Source organism: Anastrepha ludens, chromosome 4, assembly GCF_028408465.1.
Source record: "Anastrepha ludens isolate Willacy chromosome 4, idAnaLude1.1, whole genome shotgun sequence".
In the NCBI taxonomy this organism is placed as follows: Eukaryota; Metazoa; Arthropoda; class Insecta; order Diptera; family Tephritidae; genus Anastrepha; species Anastrepha ludens.
Window position 1 is genome coordinate 82,121,806 of NC_071500.1, and position 16,144 is coordinate 82,137,949.

At 37.9% G+C, this 16,144-nt stretch overlaps 1 protein-coding gene across 5 annotated transcripts in view; it reads left to right on the forward strand.

Annotated features, from left to right (window-relative positions):
* Positions 1–16,144, forward strand: part of LOC128859995 (plasma membrane ascorbate-dependent reductase CYBRD1) — a 49,231-nt gene that overhangs the window by 19,121 nt on the left and 13,966 nt on the right. The window contains exon 1 of one of the 5 annotated variants that reach the window (XM_054097191.1): positions 3,036–3,819. The exons of the other annotated variants lie outside the window; for them this stretch is intronic. Within the exon in view, the coding sequence (XP_053953166.1) occupies positions 3,465–3,819 (355 nt within the window). The 5' untranslated portion in view covers positions 3,036–3,464. Of the gene's footprint in view, positions 1–3,035; positions 3,820–16,144 lie in introns of those variants that run through there. 5 annotated transcript variants of the gene reach the window in all.

The following is a 16,144-nucleotide window of genomic DNA, read 5'->3' on the forward strand; positions in this document are numbered from 1 at the left end:
AGCGAACTATGTATTAATGTATTTACAAAGAAGATATTCGTTATATTCCGCGAATAAATGTTTGCATGCAAAAATCGTACAAAAGTAAAATTATGGACAAAATAGGCACGAACTTATGGACTGACCTGATAGATACCAGCAAGGGCAAACCCGGATTTATGGCATATTGCTTATTTTTAAGTAACTTCAATACATCTTTTTTTGGATAGGCTATGGAATATGTTCATATGTATACGAGTATGTAGCGTATCATGCCATCGCCTATGATGTTCGCCATCCGCTAGTAATTTGCTTTCCGTAAAGTTGTTCACAGAACCTTCCTCTCGGAAACTCCAAAGGCCGTTTCTTCGGTTGCTGTCACGGTTTCGTGGAGTCTATGTGCCACAGGTGCCATCGATCCAATATTCAGGATTTTGATTTGATTATAGTTTATTCACTGATCCGATTGCGATGAAATTTTGGTGTGTTAGCATGCTCACCCTGGAATATTTATCTAGTTTGTTTAGAATCAATATACCGGCCACCAATATTTATAGAAATCAAATACATAAAACTTTAAACTCATTAGCCGATTTGATTTATATTGCAATTTTGAAAAGTTCAGCTTAAAAAACAAGAGACATGAAAATGCATTCGCATCAGTTTGTAAGCTTGATCTTTAGAGAAATAAGAATTGGTTTCCTTTAAACAGAATTGCAATGTTATACAAAATCTGTCGTAACTGACCACGGACTGCCTTCATATCTTATCAACCAGTGGCGTCATTTATTATCCATCATGGATTTTGACATTAAGCTTAATGGAAGCCGATTTATTGCGTATAATCTGACAGTGATTTAGGATTATCGGTCTTGAAATGAATTAAAAACAAAAAAAAAACAAAAATATTAAATTTAGTTTGCAACTCGGTAAAAAGACGTCCGAGACGTATCAAATGATCTAAAAAGGTCATAGTGATGTGTGTTTATCTCGTACCACTGAGTGATACCTTTGAGTGGTTTAAAAATTTTTACGAAAATCGAGAAGTTGAGACCGTCCGTCGTCCAAAATCTGCTGTGAAGGAAAATGTGCATGGAAGAAGTCGAAATCTTTATTGCGTTACATGGAAAGGTTAATGCTGTGTTCCATCTCTGTGTTATGCTGTCATCCGTCCGCCCTGTTCGACCAGAATACTGTGAAAATGGAAGTTGACGCTTATTGTGCGATCATCGATGATAATACTCAGATCACCGTTAAACTTAAAACACTCTTTGGCCAAAAATGCAATTCTCTCTATTAATCACGCCCCGTATTTATCTCATTTAGCACAGGGTGACTTCTTTCTGTTTGGAGCAGTTAGTCACTAAAGGAATTCGATATGTAGACATTGAAGGCATTCAAAAGTCGACGACCGTCATACTGAATAAGATTTGTAAAAACGAGTTGAGTAGGTTCTTCCTGACCGTTCATAGAGTTGTAAAGTTGAAATAAATTTGAATAAACTAAATCAATTATGCCAGAATTCTTTTTAATTTTCCCAATTTTGCACTCGTCCGGAAACTTTTGTAACAGGCCCTAGATTGACGATACAGAAAACTATCCATACAGAAAACTATCTATATTATTTTTGTAGTTGAATTAAAATAAAATTTAAAATGCCGGAAGGTTACGCCGGAAAAGAGTACGTTTACATAGATGACCAGAGAATACTAAGCAAAGATTGCATTCATTTAGATTCAGGGATGTAAAGACAATCTTTGTTGGACTAAAGAACCACAGGGTGAGGTGTGTTAGATAAGTGGGTTTGATGGGGCATGTGAAAAGGTGGTTAGTGTCGTGAGGGGTGCCTTCACATGCCGGACATATGTTTGGTATGTCGGAGTCAATTCTGGATAGGTAGGAGTTTAACCTGCTACAATATTCAGAACGTAGTTGTGCCAAGGTTACGCAGATCTCTCAGGGTAGTTGCAGCTTTTCATCTGCTGTGGTTGGACTCGGGAGCTTAAGAAGGTGGTAAGGGCTTTCCGATGAATGTCGTTTATTGTCTGTCTAAACACTGTCCGATTCAGGAGTTGTCGATTCGTTTTGTCCTGAATCTCGTCGGCGTAGTTGAAGAGGTGCCTCCTAATGTATCTGGGAGATGGCTCTGGCTTTGCGGTAGCACCCTAGCAGAAACTGTTTGCTGAGCAGTTTGTTGTTCTCCTTTACAGGTAGCTTTTGTGCCTTTTTATGTCGGTGTTGTAGAGAGGACATCAGGAGGCAACCCGTCGCTGTCCGAATAACAGTGACTTGGCATGTCTCAAGCTTTATCCACTGGCGACCAGACAGGCACAGCGTAGTTGAGAACCTGCGGCCAATTGCCTTAAATGCCCATGGCAGCCGGTTCTACGACCAAGGGTTGCCGTCCCAATAAACTAGCCTTGTCTAATGCACCGTATCTAACTAAATAACAATCCATTGTATGGGTGTTTCAAGACGAGTCAAATCAAATAAAAATGTTCGCGCACGTAAAACTTCGAAGCAAATTAGCGCTTGTTTCCTCGGAATAATTGTACGGTAAATTCTGTAAGATATTGAACTATCTGCGCGCCAGAAGTGTTTAGAAAAATACGGGAAATAAATCACAAAAATCGAATCATTCTCCACCACGGCAATGCAAGCACTCACACAAAGGAGTTTTTGAGCACTCGATACATCTTTTTGATGGAAGTTTTCTGTTGCCCTCAATCGCGGTTGTTGTGGTCTTCATGAACAATATTTTGAAAATATTCATTTGTACTCGTCTAAGTGTCTCAAAATTGACGTAGCATTCCCTAAGTATTAATACTTAAATCTACGTGGTATAAAGAATTTGAAAAAAATTAATGGGTTTTAAATGAAAAATTAATTACCTGGGTTAATCAAAAATTATTTAAAAAGCGTTTCTATTTTTACGGCCTGATGCTGTATTTGCCAGAGGCATTGAACGGCGGGTAGACACACGGTTAGTGGTTGAGCTGTTAACGGCTATCGCTTTTGGCTTGTGCGAGCTTCATGCCTAAACAGCGACAGCTACCCGATTCAGTCGCTGGAAAACCATCAAAACGCTGTGTTGGTTCGCGTGGCAGTTTGCACCATCATAAATTTTCGTATTTTTATAGCAACACGTTGAACAATTCAAATATAGTTTTCACAGTTTATTTTCAAATCGATTGCCTATATTACGTGTGTGCATAGACCATTTGCGTTGGTTAATTTAAGAGAACGTAAAAAAAATAAATAAATTAAGTAAAACAGAAGGCGCTGGATATGCATTAATTGCTATAGTTCATTGTTATTGTTTTTAGTGTGTTGTTGTCGTGGTTGCACAAAGTGTTGTCGGCAATTAGTGTGCAGTGGAGAATTGCGTGCGACATACAAAGCAAAAGCGTTGCACAAAACGATTAAAAGCTAAAAGCTGAAACAAAAAAGTTTAAAAATCGAATTAAGTGGAATTTATAGAAATCATGCCGTCCGAAAACGAAAAAGATATTGAAATCGGCAACAAAGTCGAAAATGTTGGTGCCAGCGACAATATGGAAAGCGTTAGCACTCCCACCACCCCCGCCAATGCCGCTCCCTCTGATACAGCAGCACCAAGTGCAGTTGTTGTTGTGTCCGTTAAGCCAGCTATGGAGGAATCGGCTCCAGCCGATAACATTACGAATGGCAACTCGAATGCGATAAGTGCGGCGACGGACGTAGCATTAAACAGGGAGGCAGCAGCTTCTCAATCGCAAGAGCAGCCGCCGAAACACGAATCCACCGCCATGCAGGCAAATCTGCACCCGGTCATGCAACCAATGCAACAATCTATCGCAGGTAAATGTGCACTCGCTTGGTATGTTACCACTCATTACTTGCCGCGACCGCCGCCCCCTTGACATTTGGCTATTAGCAGCAGCAACAAGTACATTTGACGGCGGCTGTGGCAGTAAAAGTTGTTTTGCCGGCCTGTACATATCTATACACCACACACACATACACGCACACACAATTCATTTATGTACCGTAATGTATACATATGTTTGTGTTTATGCTAACATGTATTTTTTTGTATGCGGTATGTATGCACGAATACACGTAAGAGTATAAGTATGTGCAACGCCGTCAAAGTTGGCTCGGCGCATTAAATGTGGCTGGGCGCCTCTGGAGCAGCGGCGTTCGTGTTTGCGCTCAATTTCACTTTTTTCACTTTGGTAGTTTACAAGTTATTCGTGTTAAAGTGAATTTTCCATGAATTTCCAATGTTAACTTTTATGTGAGTCTATGCCACCTCAGCATAAGCAAAGCGTTGTTCGTCTCAAGTAAAAGTAATTAGCGTCTGTAACCCGATCGCCTTGCCCTTTGTTGAGTGGCTTAATTAATTATAATATTATTAATGGGGCAAATATCTGAAGTGTCGAGTAAATGCATATCCAGTTTACAAACATTCCATCCTATATCAATATATACATATATATATATATATATATATACCCTTCGACTTTTTGTGGGGTACAGTGAAGGACCTGCTATGCTATGCGAACAAGTCATCAATGCTTCAGGACCCTAAAGCGAGTATCGTGCACGCCATTCGTGAGATGACCCCAGAAACCGTCATCAAGATCTTGGAAAACCAGGGTCATAGGGTGCACTTTAGCCAACCGAGACAGCCGCATGAATGAAATCGTTTTCCATTGATAATGGGAAAGTTTATTGATTTTGGATTAAAAAATGCGAAGCAACTATATGGATCCCCTTGTGGTTGTTGTTTTAGTATAATAAAGACTCCTCATACATGCACGGGGAATGATGTTGAAGTGACAGATCTTGGTCGGTTATAAATCCGGGTAATTCCGGTAACGCAGAACCGACTGTCGTGGGGACGTGTCGTAACCGATTGGGTTGGTGTGTGACTACCATTCGGAATTTACAGAGAGAACGAAAGTTCGATTCTCGGTGAAACACCAAATTAAGAAAAACATTTTTCTAATAGCGGTTGCCCCTCGGCAGCCAATGGCAAACATCCGAGTGTATTTCTGCCATGAAAAAGCTCCTCATAAAAAAATCTGCCGTTCGGAGTCGGCTTGAAGCTGTAGGTCCCTCCATTTGTGGAACAACATCAAGACGCACACCACAAATAGGGAGAGGAGCTCGGCCAAACACCCAAAAAGGGTGTACGCGTCAATTATATATACATTAGACCGGGTCGATTTGTGGGGAGGCAAAAAAATCGCCCATTGCTCTGTGAAAATCATATTCGAGGGATCAAAATAAGAAACTTTGCGGAAGGAGCCATACCTCTAAAACGAATTCTGATGTTCCCCAATTTGGGTCGAACTTTTTAGTTTCTTTTCTATAACTCACTTAAATTAATTTTTTCATTTACATATGTTCTGACTAAATAAATTTCTTAAGCAAAAAAATAGATATTATTATAAATAAATAATAAATATTATTATAAATATGTAAATAAAAATAAAGAAAAAACATAGCCATTTAGCTGATTTTTTCATGTAAAGGCCAAAAATAGTGATATTTTTAAATTGGGGGACATCAGAATTCGTTTTAGAGGTATGGTTCCTTCGGCAAAGTTTCTTATTTTGATCCCTAGAATACGATTTTCAAAGAGCAATGAGCGATTTTTAAATCGACCCTCCCTAATATTCATATATAATCGTAGTGCAAAAATGAGTTAATCGGATTAATCTAGCCAAAAAGTAATCTTAAGTGAACAAAAAAACCATGAAAATCTATAAATATCTTAAAGCGGTTTACAAAGAAACTAAATTATTTTTTGCATGCATTGGTAGCACTAAAATATTTCGTAATTAGTTGGCAAAGAAAAGAGCTGTGAAGAAACATATAGTGCACAGTGGAACACGTGTGGTCAATAATAGTAAAACTGAGACTAGTTAGACTAAGTTTAATATTTTGCTGAGGACCGATCATAAATACTTCACTAAAAAGAGAACTAAAAATTCCTCACAATATCCTGTTTTCAATATAAAAATTCGTTCCTAAAGGTAGAAGTTAAAAAAAATGTCTTTTTTTTCGAAAATTACTCCTTTTGTAAGTTGTCTTTAGAAGGCTGTAACTTTTTTATGTATGAATCAATTTTCTGTAATCAACTCTGAATATGCTTACCTCAGTTTCTGAGTATCAATTCATAAAAGGCATTAGGTGCAAATAAAGGAAAGGAGCAAATGAAAACTTCGACAACAAAAATAAAAGCACAAACTTGTGCACGAAGTTTAAATATTGCCATCTGTTTGAGTATAGGTGTCGCAAAATTTATCATCCAAGTTGGTTTTTAAATAACTTTTTACTAACTATTTTTTAGTTGACCTTTAAGCGCTTCATTGCTTGTCTGTTTGTATACTGCAGCTATTTAGTTCATAATTTGCAAAAATTATAAATTTCCGATTGAGAGATTAATTTTGTATTATAAATCAAAGTAATTTTCAATGGCTATTATTGATTTTTATTGTGGCGCCTGCCTTAAAATTTTTTGAATTGATAGAAGCCTAATTTAAAAAACTTTAAGAGCTAAGCGAAGATCGGAAAAAGTTTGCGAGCATGCGTTTTTTTTCAAAGCTACGAGAGTGTAGACGTAATTGCGAATTTTTTGGGAAAAGGGATGGCAATTGGCTCCAAGCCACAGTTGATGTTTTCAGATTTGAACCCTTGATTTTGAAAGTGGTATGAGTCAAAAATTTTAAAAATCTAGTTCATCAGCTATTTCATATCAAATCCTAATAAAATAACATAATCTGAAGAGATTAGCAGTATGCCATGAAAATTAAGTCGATAAAATGTGTTTATTTTTTGGTTGGTAAACAAAATACGGTTACTGTTTTTTTAATAGTGGTATAAGTCAGTCTGTTCACAAAGTTTGGCAAAATATTTAGTAATTTTGTCATGTCTTCAGATAACGGTTCAGGTCAGGTTCAGGATCAAGTAATCTGTACTGTTTATAGTGAATTGTAGACATAGGTATACGGCGAAGAAGTATAAGTAAAGCTGCCAAAAAATCGAAACGAATAAGACTAATATCGTCTTCAGATGAATCAGTTCAAACTTTAAAAGTGAATTCGGAACCCTTACACATGGAAGAAAGCAACATGAAATCAAGAAAGAGAATACGAAATCAACGTAATTAAGCAAAAAATATAAGAAAAATTAAGATAAATAGTGAAGAGCAATATGAAACAAAAGAGTCTAAGCATGTGAGGGGTAAACTTTTCGAAAATAAAGATTGTCTTCGTTCCAAAAAATGTACTCGTATAAATGGAATCGGATATGAAGACCGGAAAGCTAATTTTCATTCTTTTTGGAAATTAGCCAGTTTCGAAAAACAGAATTTGTTTCTGTATCCAAAACTTTCTGTTTGGGTAGCTTATTATAAGCGCAACATGTATGTATACAATTTAGGGTTTCATAATTTCCACAATGAAAATGTTAAAATGTATGCATGGGATGAAACAATCGCCTCAAGAGGTGCACAGGAAGTTGCGTCCTGCATCTTAAAGCACATTCGGTATATTACTATTCAAAAGCATGTCATAGCATACAGTGATGCCTGCTCAGGACAATATCGTATCATTAACATAGCTTTAATTTGGTTAAAAAATGTTCAGTCATCTGATAATAATGTTGAAACAAATGATCATAAATTTATAGCATCCGGCTTTTGCCAAATGATCGCGATTTTGGTTTGATAGAAACTAAAATTAAAAAATCGAATTATTTATACATATCTGAGTATTATTACAATTTAATAGAAGTATGTATTGTAAAAAGAAGAACCCATTTTTGGTAGTACAAATGACTCAGAAACATTTCATTTCGACAAAACAACTAAAATAATCAATGAATAATAGAAAGAAAAACACCAATGGGCAAGCTGTGCCTTGGCTAAAAATACAATGGATCAGATAACTAAAAAATGCTGCACATAAGATGTTTTATAAAACTTTCTTGGATGACAATTCCGAATTCAAAGTATTAAACGTCTCACCTAAAAGAGGAAGACCTTGAATATACGAAAATATTGATTTGCTCCCATTATACACAACAATTAGACCAATAATAGAAGAAAAACGTAAAGATATGATGGGTTTACTACCCTATATCCCATCAATTTTTCACAAACACTTTATTTCCCTAAATACTATATTAATGAATAATTTACTTAGTTACTGTGAAATGAGTTTGAATAAAATGTTAATTACTAATAAAAATATTTCCTTGATGGTATAAGTCATTTATAAAGTCATGCAGTTAATTTTGAAAGTGGTATAAGTCATTTCAACCTTTCAAAACCACATTTCCTTCTGAAAATGGTTATAAATTTCGGAATCATAATAAATACTTGTTTGTTGGCACTACTTTACTGTCGAAAAATCATATTTCGTAATACAAAAATATTTTTAGTCCTTTAAAATGCAAAAATCTAAATATTTCAAAATCAAGGGCTCATTTATGCGTTTATAGAAAAAGCAAACGTAAAAACTAAATTACTCAAAAACGAATTCTTTTTAACACTTCCGCCCATAAGTGTGGGAGGCGTAACCAAAAAGCAATATTTCATATTTCTTTTTTTCTAAATGAAAGCAGACAATAAACGAAGTTTCATTAAAATGGGAGCATGTTTACTATTTGTGGCCGCCATTTATATGGTGACGTGACACTGTGCAACGAGAGCGAAAAACAGTAAATAATACAGAAAAATATATACAGAAAATGAATGACTGAATGTTTAACGATTTGTAAGCAAAAATGTATTCGAGTCACCCAATAATTACCGCAATATTGCAATCCTGTTACTGCTTGCTTGCTATTCTGTTGCTGTTGGTTCGCTGCTGCAGAAGTTATTTTGATTACAACGTGATATTTAAAAGAGTTGAAAAGAACTATGGATAATTAAATCTATATATACAGGGTAGGCCAGGTAAAATTTGCTTTTTGAATCGGCTATAAAAAAAAACTAATCAATATTTTTTCAAACTGTTTATTTTATTTTGAAGATCGAACATTGTCATTTATGAATAAAAAATAATATCGTTCAAATGACTGCCACGACTATCTTTACAGTAGGCCATTCGATCAACCCAATTTTTAAGCACATTTTCGATTGTTTGGGCTCCAATTTCATGAATGGCAACTTCGATTACGTGTTTTAAAGCATCAATCGTCTCTGGATGGTTTGCATAGCATTTGTCCTTAACGGCTCCCCACAAAAAATAGTCCAACGGGCTTAAATCACAGCTCCGAGGCGGCCAATTGATATCGGAATTTCGGCTGATTATTCGGTTTTCCAAAACGGTAGCCAAAAGTTCGAGTGTAATTTTGGCAGTGTGCCAAGTTGCACCGTCCTGTTGAAACCAAATGTCGTCCATGTCATCCTCTTCAATTTTTGGAAACAAAAACTCGTTGAGCATGTCGCGGCAACGCTCGCCATTTACTATAACCGCGGAAGAAGAAGAAGACTCACCACTGTAGAAATAGGTTTTCAATATTTCCCAATTTTGTTCTTGCGTATAGCGTCCCATTTCGTAAATGTCAAACCTTTAAGTAAATTATGAACACATTTGACATGTCATTTGTGTTACCATTCTCAAAAAAATAGGTGGTTCAAAAAGCAAACGCTATATGGCCCACCCTGTATAATAAAGTACGAGAATATTGCCTACCATAATTTATGCACACTGTGTTTGTTTTGTTAGTGATAAGCAACAGGTTGTCGACGTGTGTGTTGCAATTTTATACAAGTTTTTGATTATAAGATGATGCTTTCTTATAAAAAGCAATACTGCCGCAATTATTGAAGTTCTTATATACCCTAAATATGTTCTTGTTTGCAATTCTGCATATACATTTTTCACAATAATTAAAATTCGTATATCCGTTTATATACATATCTGTTTAAGCAAGTTCATTACAAGCTAATTTTTTGTTGCTTATTTTTTCTTTTACAAAACTCGTGGAGAAGTTTTTCATTAAGCGATCAGAGCAGTGGCGATATTTTGGATTTTCCAGCAGGTTAAAGTCCTACTTATCCAACAGGAACAACTCCTCGCAGCAATCTTGCTCCAAATACTTCTCCTCAACCCTCAATCGTATCCAACCCTGGGCCAGAAGTATTCTATTGCTGTGTATGCCATAAACGGGTCCACCCGGACTCCACCTTTGTTAGGTGCAACAAGTGCAACGGGTGGAGCCACCTTAAGACCCGTTCAGGCCTTAAGTCTCACAGGGAGAGGTCCACACTGTATGTGGCCACGTGTTGCTCCCGTCAGTAGGCGTCCGTTGCCTCAACGGCTAAATGTCAACGACAACGTTGGGGTTCTTTCTTTGGAGTTATTTGAAAGAAAAGGAGTACGTCGATAAGCCAGCAACAATTTAAGAGCTAAAGGATGAGATGATTCGGCACATTAACGGCATAGAACCCCAATTATGCCTCAGCGTCATCGAAAATTTGGACCATCGGATGGAGGTGTGCCGCCGAGGCCTCGGCAGCCATTTGGCTGATATTTTGTTCCATACGTAATTGAGCTATTGAGCCAATCATAATATCATAATAAAGAGAAATGACAATAATTTCCTATAAAAGTTGTATTTTATTCAAAATCAACGCCAGCCTTTGAAACTTAACCGCCCTTTATATATAAATTCTACATACCCCCTGTCTCCTGCTGCCCGGCAGAATATCACCGACTGGTCGTAGGTGAATTTAATGCGCATTACGATTCAAGGCATTCAAGCCTGCTAAACGATCGTAGAGAACAGCTAATGGCAGAACAGATAGACGATTCGACATTCAGCAATGTGAACAACGACGCCCCCACCAGGGTAGTGGGCAATTGCAGCAACTCGCCTGACATAACAATCGATAAAGCTGGTCTGATAAATAGCATAACCTGGCGACCTATGCTATTGCTTGCATAAGACCACTTGCCCATTATCATCTCGATTGAGAGATCTGCAGACTTCGTTTCCGCGAATCGCCGATCCTATATTAACTTTAACAAAGCTAATTGGGCCGGCTTCGCGGAATTCCCCGAAGACACCTTCGCCGCTCTTCCCGTCCTTACTTATGTGTGCGCAGACGAACGCGAGTTCCGCAAGGCGCTCACGGCTGCTGCGGCCGGCTTCATCGCCGCTGAAAGGCTTAAAGACATCCGTCGCAATTTCCCAGCCGAAGCAGCCAGTTTAGCAAACGAGCGTGACCACCTACGCCAGGTCGATCCCGGGGATCGCCGCATAAGGGATCTGAATTTGGAGATCCAGCAACTGGTATACCAACATAAGCGGACCAAATGGGTTGAGCATCTGAAGACCTGCAATTTCACCACTGATGTGAGTAAGCTCTGGTCCACCGTTAGATTTCTGTCGAACCCGACGAAGCACAATGAAAAGGTGGCAATCACCTTCAACGGTTGTACTTCGTCGGACCCGAAGAGATGCGCGAGTTATTTTAGCCGACTTTTTACACTGCATCGTCCGGCCGACAGAACCAAGCGCCGTGCCACCAGACGGCTGCACAAACTGAAGAACGACAGTGCGGCGAGGTTCAGGGGGCCATTAACAAAGCAAAATCATCTAAATCCATTGGCCGGCTAGTGCATAGCACCCCCACTCACTCGCCGTCATAAACGCTCAGATAAACCGCGGGCTTAACTAAAACCGCCCCTGCGAGAGGACTGTCCTAGAAGTGTTGGATGGAGCTACTAGATGACATTTATCAGTCGACACTCCCGCCAGGGCTGGCCCGCAAACTACCTGAGCGGTCGTCACTCATCAGTGATTTTTCGAGATCAAATATTAAAGCAGAGGAAGATTAAGCAGGGGGCTGTCATTTCACCCTTGCTGTTCAACTTCTCCAACTCCCCCAACCATCAGAGGGAGTCTCCCTGGTCACATATGCTGACGACTGAATGATAATGGCGACGGGCAATGACATCGATGGTCTGTGTTCCAAAGTGAACAAATACCTCACTGACCTTTCTCGATTTTTCACTGCGAGGAATCTCTAACTTTCTCCCACTAAGCCCACGGCGACCCTCTTTACCAACTGGGCAAAGGAGGTCAAACAGCTTCTCAAGGTAAAAGTCGATGACACACCAATTGCGACGGAAAACAATCCCAAAATTTTGGGTGTAATCTTCGACAGTTTGCTCTCCTTCTCTGCGCACACAACTGCAATTGCCACTAAAGTCCAAAATCGCAACAAGGTCCTTAAATCGCTTGCCGGCAACACTTGGGGCAAAGACAAATAATTGTTGCTATCGACATTTAAGGCAACTGGTCGCCTGAAACCAGTGAAATGCAGTGGATAAAGCTCCAGACATGCCAAAACACTGCCATTCGGACAGCGACGGGCTGCCTCCTGATGTCCCCAACACAACACCTTCACAACAAGGCCGATATGTTACCTGTTAAAGATTATTACAAACTGCTCAGAAAGCAGTTCCTGTTAGGGTGCTACCGTAGGTTGTCTGTGCTTGAGCCTGAGCCGCCTCCCAGGTACGTCAGGAGACACCTACTACACTACGCCGACGAGATCTAGGACAAAACAAACGGACACCTACTAGGCCAGACAGTGTTAAGGCAGACATTAAACGGCATTCACCGGGAGACTGTTACTACCTTCATAAGCTCCCGTCCAGTGAATGTAGTAATCGGAGTCCAACCACCACCCGTGGCAGATGAAGAGCTCCAGCTTCCCCATGAGACCCGCGTAACACTGGCACAAGTACGTTCTGGATATTGTAGCATGTTAAACTCCTATTTATCCAGAATTGACCCCGAAATACCAAACTTATGTCCGGCATGTGAAGATACCCCGCACCAGAGAGAACGTTGGTTCGAATCTCGGTGAAAACACCAAAATTAAGAAAAACATTTTTCTAATAGCGGTCGCCCCTGGGCAGGCAATGGCAAGCCTCCGAGTGTATTTCTGCCATGAAAAAGCTCCTCATAAAAATATCTGCCGTTCGGCTTGAAACTGTAGGTCCCTCCATTTGTGGAACAATATCAAGACGCACACCACAAATACGAGGAGGAGCTCGGCCAAACACCAAAAAAGGGTGTACGCGCCAATTAAATAGTATATACATACATACAGGTATACATAAGTGAGTAGTGTGATGGGAGTGTTTCCATTGTAGTCGGTTCTACGTTACCTGAACGACCCGGATTTATATCCGGTCAAGGATTGGCACTCCAGCAGTGTTCCCCATACATCTACGGGGAATGTTTATGCTGCTACAATACCAAAAACATGGGTCTGTTTTCTCTTCAAGTTGGTACGACTGTACCGAATTTTTGTAAATCAGTGGATGATGGTTTCAGTTGTCAAGAAAGAGTTTTTAAGCTTCTTAACCTAGTGGTTGGTATGGAATTAAAAAAAAAACTATTTGACAAGATAAGACAACTAGTTCAGCTTCAACATTATAGACGTGCCAATTATTAAAGGACCTCATAAAGAGCCAAAACAAGCAGATGATTGATTCCATCTACATACATTTACATATATTCGTCTAATCTTTCTGGCGATCATCCTTAAATTTTAAAGTAATAAAATAATACATCTTTTGCATAAACCTTTAACTAGCCATTTTGCAACTGGTCTCTCCCGAACTAGTATAACTTACCTCTTTATAAACCAGCTTATGAGCTAGAAGGTTTGCTGATTAGTTTGGCTTTTAATGCTACATAGAATATCATTTCTAAAAATTGGCCAAAGTACAATGGCTGAGAACAACAACATTTGAGTTAAAAATAATAATAAGACAAAATTACTCCCACGCAATTAAAGCCAAGTTCTTGATAACCTTGATTTTTTGGCGCTTGTTGCGTTAATTTGCATGTTGGTACATACAAAGACATGTATATGCATACATCAGTATCCATTAGGTTGGTCGAAAAGTAACTAATATGATAACTAAAAAAATAAGTTTTCCTTTCGCTACCCCCTAAATTTATGCTATGGCCAAAAAACTGAGGCACCTGTTTTTTTATTTTATGATATATTTTATTTAATATATACCCGTCCTGCTGACCTTTTGAAAATTACTATTGAACTCCCTTAGCAGAATGCACTACTTTTACTATTTTACTTTTTTTATACGGTACCCGAAGTCCCCCCAACATTTCAAAAACAATTTTAATTAAAAAACCAAAAACATTTACTCCGTAGTTTCTTACTTTTAGTACCATTATTTTGACGTTTGTGAAGAGAATTTGAAAGAGGAGATTAAATAATATAATATAAATAAATAAACTGTTTATAACAAATTAACGGAATAGTACATTCCCCCACAGGAAACCATTGGTAATTTTTAAAGCGTTCGTGACAAATATTAAATAAAAATAAATAAAAATAATAGTGGTCATATAAAAAATGTAGGAGGTAGCATCAAGAAACATATATTGATTTTTTTTGGCCGTCCTAATATGCATGTACATACATACATACTCTGTAATCTATATATGTATATAAATGTGAAAATCTGTCCCTATATTCGCTTAAAACTCGCGAACGGGCTCACCTATCCAAACCAAATTTTTAGGCTTTGTTTGGACTATTCAGTAGATGGTTTGTGTTTTAAAATTTTAAGAATCGGATACCAGGGTCTCGAGAAATAGGCCAAAACGTGAACCCGGGTAACCCTAGGATGTGTTTGTACAATATGGGTAGCAAATGGAAGCTGTTGATGATTCTATAGTATAGAGTATTTTTGATGCCGCTCCGTAACTAGGGTCTCGAGATATCGCCCAAAATGTGGACCCCGATAACTTAAGGATGTGTTCGTACAATATGGGTAGCAAATGGGAGCTGTTGATGATTTCTATAGTATAGAGTATTTTTCATACCGTTCCGTGACTAGGGTCTCGAGATATAATCCAAAACGTGAAACCGGGTAACCCTAGGATGTGTTTGTACAATATGGGTAGCAAATGGAAGCTGCTGATGATTCTATAGTATAGAGTATTTTTGATGCCGCTCCGTGGCTAGGGTCTCGAGATATCGCCCAAAATGTGGACCCCGTTAACTTAAGGATGTGTTTGAACCGGTACCTTACCTGTATATAGGTGACCACCACAATCAAATTTTAAAAAAGTACAGAAAAGGCTATTGTGACATCTTTAGAAAGTATGTTGAATGAAAAAAATCAACTAATTCAACTGTTTAAACATTTTACGAGTTCTATAAAGAAAACTTAATATGAAAAATTTCTTGCGATATAAAACAAACATTTTATGTATGGTGGTGCGAAGCCCACTGGGTGATGCTAGTATTTCTATATACATACTTTATACACAGTTTTACGCATACCCACTACATGTCTACATCGATACTGGCATGCATATACATATGTATACATGCATACGTACTCAATTGTTTGACTACATATTTATATGGTGAGTGAAGAATAATAATACTATATCTCCATTTTTCAATTATTCATTTACATTCCCATATTGCCTCGGAATAATCACAATTATGCATGCCAACACGATAAAAAAGTTTAAATATGTTCAGGCAAATATGGCCATAAAAAATGCTTGGCACAAAAAATGCATTTTAAAAAATTTAAAATGAATAATAGAATAAAATGTTAAAGGTTGCTGGTGCATATTATCGGCCAACGAGTTTTTTTATCGGCGATTGCACCATATCAGACCATGGAAAATATATGAAATATTATGGCATTAAGGGTAGTCAGATGCCCGAAAAAATGATGATTTTCAATAAATTTTTTTTGCTAGTCAATCGCTTTATTTTCCAAAAATAAAAACATAGCATTAATACATAATGTTTCGACTTGAGTTTAGCAAAATTAAAAAAAAATTAATAATTGTAAAAGTTATCGCTGTTTGCTCTGTCTGCCCGTTTCTCCAAAAGTCCCTTGCGGTGATCATCACAAGTCCTTAGAGATTCATCTAAAATCGCTCGGACAACAGAAATTAGTTTTATTAATAGATAATCTTGTGCCTGATGAAAGTTTCTTTTTTTCAAAATTTACAATATGGCGGCCTCAGGAAATATTTTTCAGATTTTCGAGAAAAAAAAACCGACAATTAATTATTTAAAAAAATCGAAATTTTGAAAAAAACAAATTCTTCGATCAGGCGCGAGTTTTTTATGTTTTTCAAA